At 50.1% G+C, this 15,506-nt stretch overlaps 5 protein-coding genes across 5 annotated transcripts; 2 read left to right on the top strand and 3 right to left on the bottom strand.

The window, feature by feature from the left end:
- Positions 1 to 455: 455 nt before the first annotated feature.
- Positions 456 to 3,194, bottom strand: AFUA_1G13110 (acyl--CoA ligase). The gene is made up of 4 exons (XM_077803941.1): positions 1,892 to 3,194; positions 1,540 to 1,828; positions 1,369 to 1,472; positions 456 to 1,313 (listed from the first exon to the last, which is right to left on the bottom strand). The coding sequence occupies exons 1-4, from the start codon at positions 2,950 to 2,952 to the stop codon at positions 1,079 to 1,081; spliced, it is 1,689 nt and encodes a 562-aa protein (XP_077660110.1). The 5' UTR covers positions 2,953 to 3,194; the 3' UTR covers positions 456 to 1,078.
- A 283-nt stretch (positions 3,195 to 3,477) lies between these two features.
- Positions 3,478 to 9,540, bottom strand: AFUA_1G13100 (nucleoporin). The gene is made up of 4 exons (XM_747587.2): positions 9,222 to 9,540; positions 8,228 to 9,164; positions 5,080 to 8,172; positions 3,478 to 5,019 (listed from the first exon to the last, which is right to left on the bottom strand). Exons 1-4 carry the CDS (start codon positions 9,287 to 9,289, stop codon positions 3,670 to 3,672), a joined length of 5,448 nt encoding a protein of 1,815 aa, XP_752680.1. The 5' UTR covers positions 9,290 to 9,540; the 3' UTR covers positions 3,478 to 3,669.
- Positions 9,541 to 9,544: 4 nt separating this feature from the next.
- Positions 9,545 to 12,292, top strand: AFUA_1G13090 (bifunctional anthranilate synthase/indole-3-glycerol-phosphate synthase). Its single transcript, XM_747586.2, has 2 exons — positions 9,545 to 9,632; positions 9,701 to 12,292. The coding sequence occupies exon 2, from the start codon at positions 9,741 to 9,743 to the stop codon at positions 12,033 to 12,035; it is 2,295 nt and encodes a 764-aa protein (XP_752679.1). The 5' UTR covers positions 9,545 to 9,632; positions 9,701 to 9,740; the 3' UTR covers positions 12,036 to 12,292.
- Positions 12,293 to 12,484: 192 nt separating this feature from the next.
- On the top strand, positions 12,485 to 13,678 carry AFUA_1G13080 (BRCT domain protein; the record flags this gene model as incomplete). The annotated part of the gene is made up of 3 exons (XM_747585.1): positions 12,485 to 13,037; positions 13,077 to 13,195; positions 13,244 to 13,678. 3 exons carry the CDS (start codon positions 12,485 to 12,487, stop codon positions 13,676 to 13,678), a joined length of 1,107 nt encoding a protein of 368 aa, XP_752678.1.
- A 443-nt stretch (positions 13,679 to 14,121) lies between these two features.
- AFUA_1G13070 (snoRNA-binding rRNA-processing protein IMP4) lies at positions 14,122 to 15,309 on the bottom strand (the record flags this gene model as incomplete). The annotated part of the gene is made up of 2 exons (XM_747584.2): positions 15,100 to 15,309; positions 14,122 to 15,015 (listed from the first exon to the last, which is right to left on the bottom strand). The coding sequence occupies exons 1-2, from the start codon at positions 15,103 to 15,105 to the stop codon at positions 14,122 to 14,124; spliced, it is 900 nt and encodes a 299-aa protein (XP_752677.1). The 5' UTR covers positions 15,106 to 15,309.
- Positions 15,310 to 15,506: the final 197 nt, after the last annotated feature.

Genomic DNA, 15,506 nt, shown 5'->3' with positions numbered 1-15,506 from the left:
CTCCCCACGTTCTCATAGGGCAGCGCCCTGGGGCAAGAATGCCTGGACTTTGGAAGCCTGGAAAGTTCAGCTGATGTAGATGCGCCACCAGAAGGGGTGGGCTCAGAGAGCGAAAGTGGCGCCTGAAACAGAGGGAGGCGGTTCTAGCGACGATCACCTAAATCGGACTAAGAACTCACTAAGTTTGTGGCCAATGAGCAATCTGACCACCATAGGTTGACATTGGAGACCCATAGTTCTGGATCAACGACATAGTAGTTTAAGATAACCGATGAGGCTGTCCCAATCAGCCATTCCGTTGGCTGAGTTTAACTTCACAGTGTTGTTGCAAGGAAGAAAACAAGGAGACAGGGGATGTTTGGGAGGGGAAACCACAACTCCAGTCGCCTTCTCCTCCTTTCATCTTTCTCCTCCAACATCATTCTACCTTCTCGCCCTTCCATTTCCAAAGAATGGAGTCCTGTTGTCTATCGTCATTTGACGTTTCATGGATACTTCTTAGTGCAGGACAATGAGGTCCATATACGTCGCTTCCGACGTCTGTTGATAATTGGCCACATTTGATCCAGTGTGGACGACTGTATACACCAATGAATCAATCCACAAAAATGGATCCAAATCAAAGCATGTGCTAACAAAATTTTCACGCAGGCGATCTTTGATGACTCGCCCTTATCGAGATTTACCCGCTACAAGAGCAAGCGGCGCCGTAAAGGGGCGATAGTGGCCGCCTTTCGGTGACTCCGACGGACAACTGTATCAATGTCGTCGCTTTCGAGTCGTCCATGGCGAAGTTGCCTCTGTTTGGCCGTGGAGAACTACCTTTTTAGGATACAAAAAATGATCAATCGACTCTTCTGTCTCGTGTATCTGATCTAATGACCCAAGGACCTGGTCAGCCCGGAGAGCAGGCTATCTATAGGATGCTTGATCCATCAAACTCTGCACACATCTCAAATATCCTGTACCAACCAGAAATTAGGGAATGACAGTCGATCTGTATAAACATGCATGAACTGAGGGGCAAACTAAGCTAAATCATGTCGAAATGGGGAAAAAAAAGCCCCCAATCACCGGTCTATAGCTTAGCAGTTACCCCATTCTTTTGGGTCTCTTCTTTGGCTCTTTCTCGAAGCACTTTACGCAAAATTTTTCCAGAGGGGTTCTTAGGAATGGCGTCGACAAAGACTACCCCACCAGTTATTCTCTTGATCGCAGACACTTTGCCATCCATGAAGGCGACAATGTCGTTCGCGGCGGCGTTGTGCCCTGGCTTTAGCACAATATACGCTCGAGGACGCTCGTCGTCATTCCTATTCAGGTAACTAGCGTTAGCCTTGGGTCTCATTTTGTGGTCGATCTACTTACACTTGCACACCAATGACGGCAACATCGGCAACCGCAGGATGTTCCAGTAACAGGGCCTCCAGCTCTGCCGGTGCCACCTGGTTGCCCTTCACCTTGATCAATTCCTATCCGAGATCGGCATTCTCAGCCAAAGTCATTCAGCATGGGTTCTGTGGGGAAGTTTGGGCTAACCTTCTTGCGGTCGACGACATGGAACCTCCCGTTGTCGTCCACGTATGCAATATCCCCTGTTTTCAGCCATCCGTCGGCCGTCTTGGTTTCCTCGGTTGCTTGAGGGTTCTTCCAGTAGCCTTTCATGATATTGGGGGCTCGCACCCAGAGCTCGCCGCGTTGGTTGTGTCCATACTCTGTTACTCCGTCGTCGGCCATGATTTTCGCTTCACAGTTCGCGTTTAACTCTCCAACCGACGCACTATAGCTCTTTTCAGTTGGGTTCCAGCCCAATATCGAACAGGTGGTTCTGTTAGAGACATAATAATTAGCTTATCAGTACTCTTCGCAATCGAAATCGAGGAATCCATACTCGGTCATTCCCCAGCCCTGCTTGACATTAATGCGACCCGGTGGCCACAGGGCCTCAACCTCCTCGCACACTTCTCGTCCCAGGGGTGCTGCTCCACTTCCGATAGTCTCTACGCTGCTCAGAACGTACTTTCCGCTCTTGACCGCAGGGTGCTTGGCCAATGCAACCACCACAGGGGGCACCAAGATGAGGTCCGAGATGCGGAACTTCTCCACATATTCAAGCATCTTGATGAAGTCAAACTTAGGCATAATGTAGACAGGCACTTCACGGCTCAGCGCAGCCGCGATAAAAATGTTCTGCGCCATAGCATGGTACATCGGCAAAAAGCACAACCACCGCGCCCTGGCCGACCTCTCCTTCCAGTCAGGGTTCAGGTAAAACATGTAGTTGTACTGCAACATGTTGGCAACGTAGTTCTTGTGCGTAATCTCTACCCCCTTTGGCCGGCCAGTCGTGCCGCTCGAGTAGTTCAGCGCAAGAGTTCGATCAGCTTCCTCGGGCGTCGACAGCTCATCCCAGACAAACTCTCTCCCCTCCTCAACGGAAGCTACCAACTGGCCCCAGTAGCGGCACCCTTTCCTCCCTTCTCCCTGCCCATCAAAGATCGCATTATTGAACACAAACACCCGATCCCGGCTCAACCCGGCGATCTGAGCAGCCTCGATGCCCACATCTAGACTCACGTCCGCACAAAGGAGGAACGAAGCCCCGCTATCCTGCAACTGGAAAGCTAGCTCTCTCGCCACAAACGTCGGATTGGCACCCGTGAAAATTCCGCCAGCCATGATGATCCCCATGAACACAACAGGGAAGAACAGATCATTCCCGGAGAAGAGCAATACGCGGTCACCGGGCTGCAGCCCAGCTTTGCGCAGGCCAGCCGCGAAGCGCTGGCTCCACAATCGGAAGTCATGGGTGGTGAAGTAATGGGTGTTTGGGCGGGCGGCTTCGGAGAAGCATCGATGTGTTGACGAGAGAGGGTGCGTGGGCGACTTGAGAAGGAGTGAGGCGAGGTGGATGTTTGGGATATCGACGTGATAGCGTGAATGGAAGGGCATCTTGAATATTTTTTTCTTTTCTGTGGAATCTGAGTCGATTATTGACCTCGTACTCAAAAGGATGGTCTTTGAGAATAGCAAGTAAGCAGAAAACTATATATACGTAGAGACAAAGACGCAAAAGACCATTCATTCACTGGGCCAAGTTCTTATCCCCTTCGAAATACCCGGCTAAAGCTCAAAGTAGTCCCAAAATGCCCCCTCCTATCAGTTGTGTCCCAATACGTAGCATACATTCTTCATAATGCTAGTCTACGTTACTGGCGTGTACAAAGCTCTCCCCGCATTTCCCCCGCATCGCTTATTCCTTGCTCCGAGGCTCATCTCGGACCTCTCGGTATAGTCGGATCTTAGCTTCAATGCCATGGATAATTAGAATTATGAGCATGGATTAAGGGATAGCTATTGGCTAGAGTCAGCACGGTGCGTTTCAGTTGCTCTTGATGCATGAGGAGACGGCACATCTATCTGCGAAACTTATCTTCATCTCAATTAATTAGAGGATATGCTATGGGGGGGAAAAGAGAGAGGGGGGGGGGGGGGGGAAGAAGACAAGAAAGATGTATTCTATCCAGGATAATTTACACTCCACCCGATCCATCCCATAGAGCATGCTAGATCGAAGCAGAAGAATTGATACCCTGAAGGTGCGAAGGTAGGAAACATAGACTCGGCAAAAAAAAAACAGCTGGGCCGCTCAATACATCATCATCGTCATTATGCCTCCTCTCCTCCAAGACAGACCAGGGCTGCCTGGAGCTCAGTCACAATTTTCTCCTCCAGACGGTTCTCTGCGCCCGAGGCAGAGTTCACCGGCTTCTGTCGTGCCAGCTCCACTTCTTTTTCGCTCGTAGCGACAATTCGCGCGCGAAGACTCTGCCGACGCTCTAGTAATTCCTCAATATCTTCCTTGACCTGTGTCTTGTCCCACTTGAGGTCTTGGATAGACTGTGCATCTACCCCGGCACTGGGACCGGCTTCTCGGAAGCGGTTCAAGATGAAAGAAATGAGCGCAAGCGAGTATGCTTCGGATGCCATGCTCAAACAGATGCGTCTAGATGGAGAGCCTGAGCGGTCCGCAACAAAGGATTCGGCCGCCCGCTTAAGCTGCCCTTCGAATTGGTTTAGGAATGCAGCCACTTCGGGCGCGGTGCGGAGGACGTGGTACAGGAGATTCAAGCACAATGGAAGGAATCCCGCCGTCCAGATTGTGTACAATCTGGGTACGGCGTCGAAAGGTCCAAAGCCTCGGGGTTGTTGCAAGATATTAGTCAACCGGCAGGTGGAAAGCCTCGTCAAGACCGCTTCGACTGCCAAATGTTCCGCTAGCATCGGCAGTGTTGACAGCTTGACAAGGAACAGAATACTGAGCTCTCCGTACACAGGATCCCCGGACACCGCTAGTTGATCCGCCCATGAGAACAGTGACATGGCGTGCCTAGCCGTATTGTTGTCTTCAATGTGGTACACAATATGCTCGTATAAGCGATCCGCATTCTTGATTTGAAGCGAAGTCTGCAGGATAGCGGTCAGTAGAGCGAAATCCTTCGGCTCACACTTGTCTGGTTGGTCATGCAGATACGTAGTCAACGACCGGAAACCGTGCGCAACGACGGTCTTCACAATCTCAATCACTAACGTCAGATCGGACGGAATTTCAGCTATCCTGCTCGATGTGTCAGGCGTCGTCCGGGGGTTGCTGTCGAGGTGGCACTGTAGCGCAAGGAAGAGTACATTCAGAACTGAGCGATAGTATTCTGCGTCATCGTTCACCAAGGCTTCTTCATACGTTGCGCGGCGAGTGCGCAAAGCATCCCAAACGACTCTCAGCAAGCCGAAGACTTCGGCACCCTTTGCTCCAGCCTCCACTAGCCGCTGAAGTAAGGCCTGTGCAAATTCTACCCTAGTTTGCTGTATCCTCTCGAATATTGCTTCTTGCGGAACTCCCTTGATGTTGGCTTCGAGACAGCTCTGTACGACCGAAGCCATCGATTTTTGAACTTCACGGTCCGCCATAAAGTCCGTACAATGCTCCGTCGCGAAGAACTTCCAGCTATGGAGGAGGCTCTATACAAAAATGATCAGAATCGTCTCATTAGTAAGGTGAAAGTTCGCCACTGTACGTACCACCTGTGCCTCGACCAATGACAGATTGATGTTGGCTCGTTCGAATTCCTCGGCAAACCCTTGATTCTTAGTCCCTGACCAAGCGAAGTCATAAGAAAGAAGCTTGTCTCCTAATTGAATGTCGTAATAGTAGTCACGGCCCAAAGAGCGAGGCTGCAGAGATGTCCTTCTGAAATCGGCGAGCTTACAGCCAGAATATCTCATCTCGAAATTCCTCTTCAAATTGGCGTGTAATGATGTATTATAAGCAGAGACATCGACTGCGTCTTTCGAGTACCAGAACACAAGCGGAATCAAGGTCTTGTAAAAAGTTCGATCCTGCATATCCTTGGCCGAGTGAAGGTAGACAGCACAAAGGTCAGCAACGACAGCGGCAATTCGCGTAGCGAAGATCTGATCCTGAACCGGTAATGATGGAATTTTCAGTTTCGAGACATAGTTGACAAGGCTACTAAAAAACTGAGGGGTTTTTCGCAGCTCTGGTGTGGCCCAGGGCCAATTTTCCTGAGCACACGAAACAAACTCCAACAGGGAAAGTGCTGCACGAAGATCCATTTGTTCAATGTTCGAAAGCATTCCAAGGGCGATTTGGAGAAAGGGCGTTCCCCTCATCGTGGGCCCACCCTCAGTGTCTGTCTGTTTCATTGTCTGCCGGGCAGACGATCCAGTGAGGATATACACCGCGAGCCACTGCTGTCGCTTACTGACGATCGTGGATAGGAAGTGCCATACCGCTAGCTGTAATTTCTGATCACTCAACGGCTTGTCGAACTGTGACAGAACGTCGAGGAAGAGGCAGGATGATTCCGCCCCAAGGTGTCCGACCAAAGATGGGGGTTCATTCGCGGAGTCGAGAGCTGCACCGGAGATTAGGATCTCAAAAAGTAATATGACAGGTAAGCGGTAGGCATCGAGCAACGAATATAGTTTGACGAGAACGGGACTGGCCTTGAATAGTTGGTCCTCTAGTAGCGAAGTTGGTTGCTCCAGGTACCGGGCGGCCTCCAATAGTCTGGTTGTTAACTCCAATGTCGACCTCACTTGCTTCTCCATCAACACGAGGTAGCGAAGATGTAAAGTAGCCGGCGTCTGAAGGCCGTCAACAATCAACCGAAGGATTGGATTGAAAGGCAAATCTGCCCTGGACTGTGGTCGGAGCACATCCAGAAGATATGTTGCGGATGAGGAGAAAACGCCAGTAACCTTCGAATCCAGTTTGGTAGCATCGTTCGTCCCATAGGTATAATAGATCATCCTTTCAAAGGTCTTAGCAAGAGTGGTATTGATTTCGAGCCTTTGTTCCGGGGCGTTGAAACGCCAGTCGATGTTGCTGTTGAACACCTCTACCATTGTCCGCACAAAATTCAATAAGATACCTCTCATGATATGAGTTGGTACGCCAGAGGTCCATTCAGAGGCAGCCGTCATTTTTCCAGACAAGTTATTCGGGCATTTCCTCACCATCGCGCGTGATGCTGCGTCGTCCACGACATCCTGGAATAATTTGACACACTCAAGCAGGAATGGATAATCTCCCGATGTCACTTCAGTCGCGGAAACGATTGCGGTCATGACGCCGCCCTTGCCGTCTGACCCGAGTAGACTGCTCCGAGCAAGCAGAGGCCATACCCTTCCAGGTAAAACCATTGTAAGAGCACGAATGAAACGTAAGCAGGCGATGACGGACTCTACTTTGCTGTCTAATCCAGCCCTCGGACCAATATTGTGCAGAATGCGCTCGAATATATCGAAGACCAACGATATAATATCGCTTTTGCGAGCCAAACCATCGCTCGCAACCTCCAGAATACGTTTGGCGCCAGAGCTTGCCTCATTTGGCGTTGGCTGAACCCATGCGGCAACAAGTAGGTCCGCCATAAGACCTATAATCTCCGCAACGTTGTCTTCTTCCACACCGGATGAGAACCCACCGTTTTCATTCCATTCTTCTAAGTAACTCCCGAGATAACTCAAGCAGGAATATTCATGATACCACATAATCACTGCTGGCTTTGCTTCGGATATCACTTGTCCTAAAGTTGATGAAGGCACATGTGATGAGCTTGTGACAACCAGAGCATTGCTTGGGTCATGGTCCATAATTTGCCTCGCCGTCGACGACTCGAAGATCGCCAGGGGCTGTGTGAGGGTGACAAGGTTGGCATTTTCATCTTCCCGAATTGTTTCATATCCCTGAAATTCCAATGGCACTATCTGTGTGAAAGTGTCCATATTCTCCATCTCGCTGAGGATTTGTGGAATGCCTTCCTCGTTCACCATGTCTTTGCTAATGAGCGCTCGGCAGAGTTTCAAGAATGGCACCGTTTCGTATGGAAACCGTGAGCGTGCGAGGTGGAAAAGTTCGTCCATTAGAAAATCATCGTTCATGAAGATCCATCGCGGATCGGTAGCGACAGAGAGAGACTGTGAAGAACAAAGTAATTTCGTGGGAGGCCCTTCGAGAATGGCTAAGACAGAGCCAACGATCTCGGGGGAATACTCAACGTAAATCCTCACGACGCGAATGAGATCCAAAAGTACCACTCGTGTCCACCGTTCTGTAAGGATGTCGTCGACGGCCGATGTTGAACCAACATTGGTGGCCAAAGCGACTATCGTTTCAAACATCGTATCCTTCATAGCATCCGAAGTCAAAAGGGCGATCGAGTCCTCAGCTGTGCAAGTGGGAGACCGTGCGCATTCGAGCAACTCCTCGTACAATGAGAGCTCTGAAGCTTGGCCCGAATTTGAGTGGGGGGTATTTGATTGAAAGGAATCCACCGCGCTATGAAACTGTTCCAGCTCCCGAATCTCTTTGTCGCTAAGTGCCAGCTCTCTCAATGTATGCAGAAGTAAACCCCACGAGAATGCTGCGGGATTTGCAGTTTTAGATTCAAGCCCGGCGGTTACAAATATTTCGTTCAATTGGCCGATTTCACCCTTGGAAAGGAAATATGGCGACTGGGAAGGTGACGTTGGTGTTGATTTGTTGATGATCGAGGGCATGGCCAGTGGTAGCTTCATGAACGCAAGGGTTGTCAGAGCGACGAAAGCCTGTAGCGGTAAGAGTATCTCCAAGGGGTTTTGGCAAGGCTTTAACAGTCAGTCATGGAGTCACGATAATCGTGGAAGTTCAAACATGACTTACTACTTGGACTGATTCCAGGAAACTGTAATCACCCATGACACGGAGCCAAGATACCAATAGTTCAGCAGTGGGAATCTCGGCCGATGCCTGAAGTTGGAGGAAGAGCATTTGTGTGACGTGCAGGACCTCTTCAATAAGGACGGTTCTCCACATGTTCTCTACTGCTTCGCTGCTCTCAGCGACACCTAACCAGCCCCCATCTCCTTCTAATGCGGAAAGTCGATCTTTGATGGCCTTGATGCAGGCTTCCACAAAGGACCGCCATTCGCTGCCTTCAGATTTCTCTTGAAAGACGGCTGCACCTAGCTTGCGCAAGGATTGGATACGACCACTGACATGAGGAGCGGGAGGAGCATTATCATTCTGAGAGCTGTTGTGGAGGGACAATGCGAGCAGTTTGCGTGCTGTCTTCAACAGATGGCTTCTCTCAGACAGATAAAGGTTGCGCAATCTAAGTCGTCTATTTTCCTCGGACAAGAAATCGGAGTCGTCACCAGCCTTCTGTCGCAGAACTTCACTCAACGCAGGCCCTGCAAGCGACGCACGTAGATTGTCGATCCCAGCGGCACTCTGTAGGCTAGTCGATTCCTCCTCAGTAAATCTAGCTAGCAAGCGCGCAGCAGGACGATCCTGCCATTCCAGAATCGTGATCCGAAGAGCGGTTATCTCGTCGATCCCAGCCTTTTGACTCAACCACAGGGTATCCGCTTTGATTTCTTTCAGATCGTAAGAAGCTTGGGCAGTCGTCTCTGCATGGATTGCCGCTGTCTTGGACTCGAAATCGGCCTTTGTCTTTGCCGACGGCGACGAGAACGGATTCAAGCAATTTGAAAGCAGGCGAGTGTTCTCTGGATGGGAAAGGAACGTATGGAAGCTGCCTGTATCGTCGACATCACTGTCAGGGTCGCAGGTATAGATGAAGGCTCTTCTCCAAGATCTAAGAGAAAGTATATTAACACCGATCACTTCTCACTTGTACGGACAAAACACATACAGAAGCTGGACGTCCCCGGAGAAGCACTTGTCCAGGGACGGGAAATAGGCCTCCGGGATGGGAGCCATTTGGCAAGACAATTTATAACATTATAGGTACCAATATGATATAGGAAGGAGTCGCGAAAATCGAGCCAACTGAAGGTCAAAATCAATGCAGCTCAGAGCTTTAGCTCTAGGCGGGCGCTCAAGAATCTTATTGAAGGAGTCTTTTAGCTGGAGGTCAACAATGTTTACCTGTTCGAGGTTAGCGTCAGGCGGTGAGGCGGACTATTTGCACAGTTTGACAAAAAGCCCGATTAGGGAATTTTGACCCCCCTGCATCGGAGAGAGTTCGGTGAGTCAAACAGCGTGATTATTCTCCGTCATTTATAGTCTTGGTGACAGGCACCACTTGATGGATCTGAAGCAGGTGAGATTCCCTTCCATCTTGGCAGATCAAGCGCAAATCTGACGCAGACTCTGTTCATCTTCTCATAGTGAAAGCGACCTCGAATCGTTCCTGCTCCAAGTCTCAATCATGGCGACCTCCGATCTCGTTGACCATTCTCCCCGCCATCCCACCAAAGCCGCACAGCTGGCCAGTGCCTCGAATGTTATTCTCATAGACAATTATGATTCTTTCACTTGGAACGTATACCAGTATCTTGTCTTAGAGGGAGCCACAGTCGCGGTCTTTCGCAATGACGAGATCACCTTGGAAGAGCTGATTGCCAAGAAGCCGACTCAGCTGGTCATTAGCCCCGGCCCAGGCCATCCAGAAACAGATGCTGGTATCAGTAATGCGGCCATTAAGTACTTCGGTGGAAAAATACCTGTATTCGGTGTTTGTATGGGACAGCAATGTATGATCACGTCTTTTGGTGGAAAGGTCGACGTTTTCGGTGAAATTCTGCATGGCAAGACATCGATACTGAAGCATGATGGTAAAGGTGTATATGAAGGCCTGCCTCCTGCGGTTGAAGTGACTCGATATCATTCGTTGGCTGGAACGCACGCGACTATCCCCGACTGTCTGGAAGTTACATCAACCGTCCCATTGAACGATGGCAGCGGCAAGGACGTGATCATGGGAATCAGACACAAGCAATACGCAGTGGAAGGTGTCCAGTTCCACCCGGAAAGTATTCTTACGGAGCATGGCCGCACCATGTTCAGGAACTTCTTGAAGCTTACAGCAGGGACCTGGGAGGCCAATGGCAAATCCTCATCTGGCTCGGCCACGGTGAACGGCAGTGCACCAAAGGTAGACAAGAAGACTTCCATATTGAATAAGATCTATGATCATCGAAGAGCAGCCGTTGCTGTTCAGAAACTGATTCCATCGCAACGTCCCGAAGATCTCCAGGCTGCCTACGACCTCAACCTCGCGCCACCTCAGATTTCATTTCCTTGTCGCCTCAGACAATCTCCCTATTCCCTCTCGTTGATGGCAGAGATCAAACGGGCTTCTCCGTCCAAGGGTATGATTGCGGAGACAGCATGTGCTCCGGCTCAGGCCCGACAATACGCCAAGGCTGGAGCTAGTGTCATCTCGGTTCTCACTGAGCCAGAGTGGTTCAAAGGCAGCATCGACGATCTGAGAGCCGTCCGTCAGAGCCTGGAAGGCTTGCCCAATCGGCCCGCTGTCCTTCGAAAAGAGTTCATTTTTGACGAATACCAGATCTTGGAGGCACGTCTAGCTGGTGCTGATACCGTCCTGCTCATCGTGAAGATGCTGAGTGTTGAGCTTCTTACGAGGCTTTACAATTACTCCCGCAGTCTTGGAATGGAGCCTCTCGTCGAGGTCAACACCCCAGAAGAGATGAAAATTGCTGTTGAACTGGGCGCCGAGGTGGTGGGCGTCAACAACAGGGATTTGACAAGCTTTGAAGTTGACCTGGGCACTACGAGCCGGTTGATGGATCTGGTGCCTGAAAGCACCATCGTCTGTGCTCTCAGCGGTATCTCTGGACCGAAGGATGTGGAGGCTTACAAAAATGATGGTGTCAAAGCTATCCTTGTCGGCGAGGCGCTGATGCGGGCCCCAAACACATCTGCCTTCGTTGCAGAACTTTTAGGGGGAAACTCCGAGAATAACTCCAAGCCGGCGCCGAGCTCACGGTTGGTCAAGATCTGTGGAACTCGGTCGGAAGAGGGTGCACGCGCTGCTATCGAGGCTGGTGCAGATCTGGTTGGCATTATCCTCGTGGAAGGTCGTAAACGATGTGTATCCGACGATGTCGCTCTGCGCATTGCTCAGGTGGTGAAGTCGACCCAGCGCCCTACTGTCGAGCCTGACTCCACATCACCCGCCAATACTTTTTCCTCCGACTTCTTTGACCATTCTACCCGCGTCCTGCGTCATCCAACGCGGGCTCTGCTTGTGGGAGTGTTTCAAAATCAGCCACTGGCTTACATTCTGGACAAACAGCAAAAACTAGGCCTGGACGTCGTCCAGCTGCATGGGTCAGAACCCATCGAATGGGCCAGCCTAATACCTGTGCCTGTCATTCGTAAATTTGCATTGGATGAGTCTAGTATCGCACGCCGAGCTTACCACAGCTTGCCTTTGCTCGATTCTGGTGCAGGTGGCTCTGGTGAGCTTCTCGATCAGTCGCATGTTCAGAAAGTCCTTGATGGCGATGATGGGCTACGAGTGATTCTGGCGGGTGGCTTGGACACTTCTAACGTTGTTGATACCATCAGGAAGCTTGGAGACTCTGGACACAAAGTGGTCGGGGTCGATGTGAGTTCTGGAGTGGAATCTGATGGTTCACAAGATCCTGCCAAAATTCGCGCTTTTGTGCAGGCTGTGAAAGCCTATGAAGCTTAATGCAGAAAGCTGTTTTCCTTGCTCTGTGGTATAAGTCTAGTGCCACTATTCTATGATGAGTTGATGACTCTTTCATGACTGGAAGGCTTACATTCTCCAAGATCATGTCTCACTCAAAACTTATCTCGGGTTCACTTTCGGGTTCCATATATCTCATCATTTCTGGGTTTAGAAACATCTCTCTCGTTTTTGCAGCTCTTCTACGTACTCCTAGCGGTTTCACTGAAATGAATACATTTGGGTAACCTAATTGCCAATTCATATCTTCCTGAGGGCAGTAACACATCACGTACATTCTATCAGCTGTGATAGAGTTACAAAACTAGCAATACTTTTATGCTTCCTCCTTTCTTACCATTTACACATCCGCTTTCTCTCTGCTCTTGATCTTGGCCCCTGATTGTATTGTCACCTCACCAAATTCAAGTCATCACCTCTTCTCTAGAACCATGGGAAAGACATTCAAGAATATCCACGCTTGTGCCATTGGCAGGTTCCCTGTCAACGGAGATAAGATCCCACAGTGGATATTGGCCCATGGAGGGACCTTTTCGAAGGACGTCACCGAGGACGTTACGCACTTGATTACCACGAGGGAGACCTTCGCAAAGAACGTCGAAGCAGGTATGGCACCCATTATTCCCGTTTGCAACCGAGACTACGCAGTTACTAAGGTTGCCGTTGGAGCAGTTCAGAAAGCCAAGCGACTGGAAACAGTCAAGATTGTAACATATGACTGGCTTGAGGACTCTTTGCAGTCCAAAACCCGTAAGCCGAAACCCGAGGGAGCCTATCTTTTGGCGAAAGACCCGAACAACGAGAAAAAGAAGCAGAGGCGAGCCGCAAAGGTCCGAAGAAGGCAGTTGAAGGCCAAGGATAAGTCGTCGGGTAGGTATGATCATATAGCGCGGATGCTTCAAGATGGTGACTGTAGTCAAGGACCTGGAAACGATTCGTCCACCCCAAGGCCTCGAACGCGCAAGGGAAAGGCGTTAACTGCAGGTATGTCTCTCTAACAGGTGTGGTTATGCGATCTGACAGGCTCCAAATATCAAGCGAACTATCACGTCTATGTTGACCTCGCCACTGGGGAGACATACAGTGCTACAATTTATCGTCAATTGCCTTGGAACCATACACGCGAGAAATTCCAGATCAAGGTCGGTACCTGCCTCATCATGATTGCAACATAAGCTAATACGTTGTAGGTTCACGAGTCAAACGATGTTCCTCACACTTATGCGACGCAGGCCAAGTACAGTCGTACCGGGAAGTCCACGGACGAGATTCTTGCGCCTCCCGGCAGTGACCAGGACGCTGCCATGGCAGCATTCACAGACTTCTTCGCGGCCAAGACAGGAAAGAAATGGGAAAATAGACTGGATGGGATTCCTATGGCCCCGAAGCAGGACGTCGATGGAAAGGAACTTCCGGCTCATGCTGGCTGGTTCTACTATGAAACCGGCAGATCTCTTCTTTCAGACTTTCTTCGCCAGGGAGAGTCTCAAAGTTCTGCAATGGGCCAGGGTGCCATGCAAATTGCTGTCAGCTCGAACAGTGATGACCATGGTCCTTTGATGCCGCCGGATAGTAAAGATGGATCTGTGGATGATCAGGCCGAGTCTCCGCCCAGAGTGTTTTGAAAGACAACAGTCACTTCGTTCGAGGCCATACGATTACCGTATTCATCAGAGTGATTATTCTTCATCTAGTGCGGAAATGGTTGCCACTGTTGGGAACCTCAGCTTCCTTAGGGTTGCGCTGCTGGTCTCACCTAGGCGATGAAATCCTCGTTCTCTTTCCGTCGAGCTATGGAGCAGTCCTGTTGATCGGTTCAGCTAGCCTTGCTATCTCCTAACAAACAGCTTCACAGTCGAGGATCCGCCATTTCTTAGGTTTTGGCAGAAGGGGTTGAAGCGAATTTGACATTCTTGTCATGGGTATAACCAATCTAATAAATAATGATGCAGTGCTACCAAACATCAAGCACTTTGATCCCTCCTAAACACCTTGTGCGCCAAGTAAACTTTTTGCATCCGTAAGAATTATACGCAGAGTCACTGCCTTCAGTCGATTTCCCAAAAGCTCATAGATAGTCCTTCTTCTTGCTCGTTCTTGTGTACTGCGTGAGAGCCCATTCGACATCACCACTCGAGCCCTTCTCCAGCGAGCCGCCACGGATTTCGAAAAGTCTCATTGTCATCCGCGGGCCAACCTCAGCCAACTCAACATCTCGGTACCCAGTCTTAACGAAGACATGGTGCCGAACCTCAATATTATCCTCCTTGTTCACGAAGGTGACAACACGATTGCCGACCTTACCAGCCTCACGAGGTGGGAAGAGGTGCTTCAAAATCTGAACCACACGAAGACCAAGCTTCGTTTTAAAACCCTCAAAGATCAGGTGAGGGTAGCTCTCCGAAACAGTCCCACGGGCCGCATTGGGAATATCTGCACGGAGAACAACGTTGTGCAAGGAGAAACTGGCTGTCGGGCCATGAGGAAGGTGAGAAATGGTCATCGCGGTGGGCGTTCCACGGTGTTCGTGTAAGAGAACCATGTCTGTCAGCGCGGCTGCATTTGCGCTCGCCACAAGATCGGGAAGCACGAGATTACCACGATTAAGGCGAATTGAGGTGGGTAGTAGCAATCGGATTTCTTTCGCAAATGTGCCTAGGCGAACGGAGGGTGACCGGGAGGTGGTGACAATCGGACGAGGGTCAATGATACCAGAGGTGAGAGCATATTCATCGTCAAGGTCAGCATAGTCGGTATCTTTGCTCTCCTTGTTGGGCGTCTCTAATGATTCATCATATTTGAAGTCTTCACGGAGCTTCTTGTCATTCGCTATTGAGGGGTCAAGAGTCTTTCCGGTGGCTAAAGAAGCCTTGAGTTGAGCTCTCTTTTCGGCGATAGAGGCATCGCGGAGAAGCAGGGCTCTCCGATAGAGATAGTCTCGACGCTCACGGGCTTGACGGCGCTAGGTGTCTGTCAGAATCTTTCTGTGATATTACAAAGAGTAGAAAAAATCCTGCCAGTATATATGCGAGCGACATATACTTACCAGCATTTTTTTTTTTCCCTGCGAGTTCTGGAGTAGTCCTGTGATTGCTTGTCGAGATCTGGTTCGCCGAACAACTTTTTTTTTCTCCAAAAAAGCTGCGCTACTGGCCTGAATCGGCCACCGGACTGTGGGCTTCTGGCGGCAAAAGGTCCGATAACTTAAAACATCCAAAAGCCGGTCGCAGTCCACTGACTCGCTCTCACAAAGCCCTGCCGACTACACCGTCCTGGATTTCAGGATTAGCGACTTTCGTTCGCCGGGTTCATAGTGACGGAAGGCTAAGTTTGTGGGCTAGGATATTGGAGATCAACCGGTATGTATTGTCTATTCGGTATGCTGATCTAGGTTGACTTACTAAGACCAAGCCTTAGCTTCTTCTAATCCTGTGCCCCTCTATTGTGGTGCTG

Source organism: Aspergillus fumigatus, chromosome 1 (genome assembly GCF_000002655.1).
Source record: "Aspergillus fumigatus Af293 chromosome 1, whole genome shotgun sequence".
In the NCBI taxonomy this organism is placed as follows: domain Eukaryota; kingdom Fungi; phylum Ascomycota; class Eurotiomycetes; order Eurotiales; family Aspergillaceae; genus Aspergillus; species Aspergillus fumigatus.
The sequence above is the reverse complement of the archived record's forward strand: the minus strand, read 5'-3'. Positions and strand labels throughout refer to the sequence as shown.